Below are 5,310 nucleotides of genomic sequence, written 5' to 3'. Positions count from 1 at the left end.
GGGCCCCGCCGGAGCCGCAGGTCGATGGGGGACCGGAGATGGACTATTGTCGCAGACTGAAGGACTGTCTGCACGCCGTCCACGAGTTCACGAGTTCAGGCCGGCGCTGGGGTGAAACAGAAACGGGCTTACGACACATGATGCCGGGGACAAGGTGTTGAAGCCTGGGGACAAGGTGTGGATTTACTGTCCAGTTCGGAAAAAGGGTATTTGCCCTAAACTAAGCAGCCACTGGCAGGGACCGGGTGAGGTGCTGGACAAAATGTCAGATGTGGTGTACCGGGTGCTCATGTCTGGACGCCGACGAGTAGTGGTGCTGCACCGGGACCGGCTGGCACCATATCACCACCTCACCCCGCAGACAGTGAACCCATCCTAGTTCGTTTATGTGTTTATTAAATTAGAGGTGTGCATTTAACTTGAGGTTTGATCATTATGCCTATCAGGGCCGGAGTGAGACTCATTTTCAGTCCTGGAGTTTCACACCTCAGACCGGCCCACTTTAGTTCACCACCTATTAAAATCATGTGATTAGAATCTTACATGTGAAGTCTAGAGTGCTGTTCTGTAAAGCCTTGTAATTCTGTGTATTTTTTTCTAAAATATTTCCATTTCATTGCAAGTAATGGTTGCTTCATAATGAAAATTTAGTTCTTGTGCACCATCATTATACATCTTTTTTTTATTTTTATTTCAGAATCTATATTTCAAATAAGTGTTAACAGATATCCAAACTGTAAAAATGAAACAAAAACATAAAATATTAGATCCAAAATATAGAATAAAAAAATTTACTTTCTTATAACACTATGATCTGTTTTTCCAAGAGACATGACCGACCCTAAAACATTGATAAACCCTGAGCAGTGCACTGGTCTCTGCCTCTTTGTTTATAACAATGTCATTGACCACAGACGCGAGGATTCGTTCTCTAGTACACAGGAGCATGAGTGCCTCAAGTTTCTTCTGGTCAAAGTGCTCCTGAATCTATTTTTAATGAAATGTACTTTTGAGAAACTTCTCATATATCGTAAGTACTGCTTGATTGTTCACACATGGTTACAAGAGCTCAGCTGTTCCTTCATAGTGACGGGATCAATTCCCTCATCACCACTGGCTCTGCTTCTCACACTACATCACTTTTTAAAAATGCTCTAAATTCTCAGCACAAATCTCCACTTTTTACAAAGTTCAGCTCAGTTTCATTAATGTAGAGCTGAATCATCTAGCGTCTCAGGGCATTTCTCATATGGAGCAGGTCTCCTTCACACTCTTCATTTTATTGAATATAATAATCTGATCTATCCTGTGATCAGTCTGACCAGCTTGGTGCTGCTGGATCTGGTTTCTGAGGAACCAAAAGACAAAGTTTCCCAGTTATGTGGCCTTGCGTCATACTATTATTTAAATTACATTATTTTATGTTATTTGTCACAATGCAAAAGAATTCATCGACTTGATAATTAAATTGAATAGTGGTTTGGAGGCAAAGTTAAACATCTTTCAGGTCCATCGTCATTTGTTGTTTCTAACCGTGAGGCTGGTTTGAATTAAAAAGTTGCCCGTCTCAGCACATTCTGTTGCATCTGTTTCAGAGCTTTCCTCTTTCTTAATTCTAGCCTTCTCTGCTCTACTATGCACCAAAAAAAAAACCTGCCAGTGGCAAACTTTAAATAAAGTTTATTTAAAAAAAACAAGGTGCCAGTGGAGGGAGGCGGCGGTGGCCCAGGAACACCGGAAACAGTGTGTAATCAACCCAGTGCTGTGGGAAACAAAAAGGGAACGCCGGCCGCCGCAGCCCAAACGTCAGAGCGGCCCACTGGGAATTGTCCCGGTCCTCCCGATGAGCCACTCTGGGCCTGTTGCCTAGTACAAGAGTGTGTGTGTGACTAAGAGTTGATTGCATTCCTGTATCTTTGCAGGGTGCGAGAAGCACGTCTGCGTTCTTCTGCTCGCTCTCCGAGCTGTACAGCTTGTGCTGTCGGATGTAGTCCAGGACGCTGTCTGGCAGCAGGTATCTCACGCTACGACATCGACGCAGCGCACGCCGCACGTGAGTGGCTGAGGTCTCGTTGGTCACCCACTCGTTGACCACGTGGATGTTCTTGCGATACTTCCACAGCACGTCGGACTTGTGCACTAACTTGAGTGGGTCGCTGCCACTGCGGGTGATGCAGACCAAACCGAAACGGCCCACGATCTCCGTGACGTCCTCGGGCTTCCACAGGTTGGGAACCTCAAAGGACTCCAGGACGTCCGGCCCACACAGCAGCATCAGCTGAGGGTCGTCTCTCTTTCTGTCATAACTTGAAATCTCAAATGACTTTTCTTCCACGCGTCTCACGGCAGACTTGACCGTGTCCACGCTATCGGGGCCCTGTTCCAATGTGACCAGGTCTTCATAGTGATGCCGTATGACTTTAGTAGTCTCCACCCACTCCGGTTGCAAGCTCTCCCAGGAATCTACGGTGATCCAGTCCGAGTTTTCTGTGGCCAATCTGGCCATCTCCAGACGGTGGCAGGCTTCGATCAGGCACTTCTTATTACAGCCGTCGCTCACCGGAGAGATAATTCCCTTCACCACCCGGTACTGACCGGTGTCTTCCAGATGATCCCGAGCCAGCTCAAACATTCTGAGGTGCATGTTGGTGACGGGGTTGAAGGAGCCACAGGACAGCAGGACCACTCTGGTTGGGCTGTGGCTCTCCATGTCTCGCGGTGCAGGTGGACTTCCTTTGTACAGTTGCAGGACACGTAAATGATTCAGTTTTACGCTTAAAGTGTGTCAATTGACTGGTTATGCACCTTTTTTAATGATATCTTAAAATCTGAACTACAGGAAGATTTTGAGTGTGCAAGACTTCAAAGAGACTACAGAACTTACCTTGAACAGGTACTCAGAGAGAGAAATGAAACCAGTCAGTATCCACCTGAACAGAGAGAAATAAACATGTCTATGAACGACAGTGTCTCAGGTGAAGACCATCCTGTTGAGGAGCATCATGAGCATTTTGTGTGCCTGCCTCTCTCTCATTTCATCTCCACCATGAAGTGCCTCTCCCATCTGCTTTGTATGGGACATTTCTTTTGTGTGCAGTTTGTTTGGGGATTTAATCAGAAATGGTTAGCTCAATCGTGTTTTTTTTGGTTTGTTTTTTAAAGTGAGCTTTCCATGAGCTGTTCAATCCCAAAATCTAATTGATTGGTCCTTGGATGATGACAAAGTATCCCTGAAGATTTCATGTAATTCAGGTTAATAGTTATTGCAAATTTGATCAAATATATCCATCCATCCATCCATCCATCCATCCATCCAAGTACAATTTTTCAGGGCAGATTTGACCCGTCTGACGTCAAATAAGTCAGCACAATATTAAACCCTCGACTTTCTACTCGTCACTAAGAGAGTGCTTCCACTGATGTTTGAAAAATAAAGACTTTGGAAAAAAAAAAAGGATCTCACAAGCAAGGTTGTTGTTTTCTACCCCTTGGTCGTGCGGCTCAATCGCTCCAACTAAATCCACTTCCAGAATTTCAGCACTTCACCGATCCACCACTTTCGTTCTCCACAAATATCCAAAGTGCAGTCGATTCTGGTTTTCTGGTTCTCTTGGCCTTGAAATGGAAACGTGATTTCTTCCACAGCGGTGTGACTTTTGCAGTTGACCAGAGGTCAGAGTGTGATCCTCTTTATGACATCACTCTGGGACATGAAGAGAAATGACACAGAGATGTGTGTTGTCATGGAGACGACTCCAAGCGTGTGTGGGTTGTCATGGAGACGAGGTACAGCTCGCAGACAGTGGCAAAATTTTGTACTTGGAGGAAACTCATGGAATTACTGTGAAGGTTTCATGTCTGTACAATCATCCATATATGAGGAATTAATTGACACAAATGTCTGTTGTGAGAAAAACTAAACTCTTTTCGCAAAATTAATGGGAGCACATGGAGAAAGTTCAACCTTCCTTCAAACAAACGAGTCCTCACAGAAAACAGTTTGTGTCGCAGACAAAACTGGCAGACTATGTGAAATAGAAGACCCGTAGCTACATTTTGATGGGTCACATGATAACATAGAGTGGGAAATGTGGCTGTTTTTTTGAGTTTGAGCCGACACTCTCTCCTACTCGAGTTAATTCCCTCTCCACTCCAGCTCACGCAATACACATCCATTCTAAACTCCAAACATGGCTGAAAATGTTTCAAAACTTACGCTCACAGTTTCAAATTGGTTGAAGATAGGCAAAAGCTGTTTGACACCTGAATAGTGGACATATGCAGAAACGTTTTTATATTCAAACGAAGCCTCGAGCTTAGAGAACAGCACATTCCGCTGTCTCGTCAGGACGGAGGACAGAGCCTTTCCAGAAAAGCTCATTTTCACTTTTTTTCCATAACAATGGAGTCTGAGCCTTTTCAAAATGTTCCACCTTGGGAGCCGTTTCCCAAAAGGTTTTTCAGTTGCCCCGAGCATCGTTGTCATGTAAACACCTTAAAAATGCACCAAAAGTTTGCGTTTTCACTTGACATAATTGCAGCGTAAACTGACCCTAAATTAGTACTTATTGTACGACTTTTTAGTATTTTGCTTTTTCAAGCCAAATGGCATGTGTGCATTATTTTGTCGATCTGCTTCCACAATTTTGTGCTCAAAATGTCAAGCTGACCCCCATTTTCTGTGTGCGGAAACTTCTCGTCGATCATTGTTGCCAGGCACAGATCCTTAAACAATAAATGACATTTTGTCACTGGACCTAGTTAAAGGGTAATCTTCACTTTAATGTAAAAGTGAAAGTCTGAACAATTAATGTCCCTTATCTTTTCTTTTTTTTTTTTTTAAATCTGAACAACAACATTAGATTTACAGTTTAACATTAACGTTTACTAAAACATTAAGTTGTACTAAAATGATAAATATTGAGTTTTAATGTTGCAGCTCGGGCTTTATTAGTCTTACAATCTATTTATTGTTGTTTATCTGACGATTACTTAAAAATTAGATGCCAGTGGAACGTGTTTCAAAATGATGAAAACACAACATTGCACGAGTGTGTGAAAGTATACGGGCCTGAATTGAGTGTGCTAAAGTGATAGATGCTCACTGGTCCGTGACTGTCAAAGAAAGGAGCTGCTGGGCTCTCTTGGATGTGGGACTTTATAGAGCCGGCAGAACAATGGCTAAACAAATCAATGACTTATCATCAGCACCATCAGAGGCTGAAGTTATTACATCGTTTTCTCCACAACCAGTCCAATTCCACTGAATATAAACCACACAGGCCGACTGCGTCCAGACGGATTGGTTTT

At 43.5% G+C, this 5,310-nt stretch overlaps 1 protein-coding gene across 1 annotated transcript; it reads right to left on the bottom strand.

The window, feature by feature from the left end:
- Positions 1-1,889: 1,889 nt before the first annotated feature.
- Positions 1,890-2,710, bottom strand: LOC308119722 (nicotinamide/nicotinic acid mononucleotide adenylyltransferase 1-like; the record flags this gene model as incomplete). The annotated part of the gene is given in 2 exon segments (XM_080479872.1): positions 1,890-1,921; positions 1,924-2,710. Coding segments are annotated over 2 exon segments (819 nt in total).
- Positions 2,711-5,310: the final 2,600 nt, after the last annotated feature.

The sequence above is a fragment of the Lipophrys pholis genome (genome assembly GCF_963383615.2).
Source record: "Lipophrys pholis genome assembly, chromosome: 14".
Lineage (NCBI taxonomy): Eukaryota > Metazoa > Chordata > Actinopteri > Blenniiformes > Blenniidae > Lipophrys > Lipophrys pholis.
This window is presented reverse-complemented; position numbering and strand designations above follow the sequence as displayed.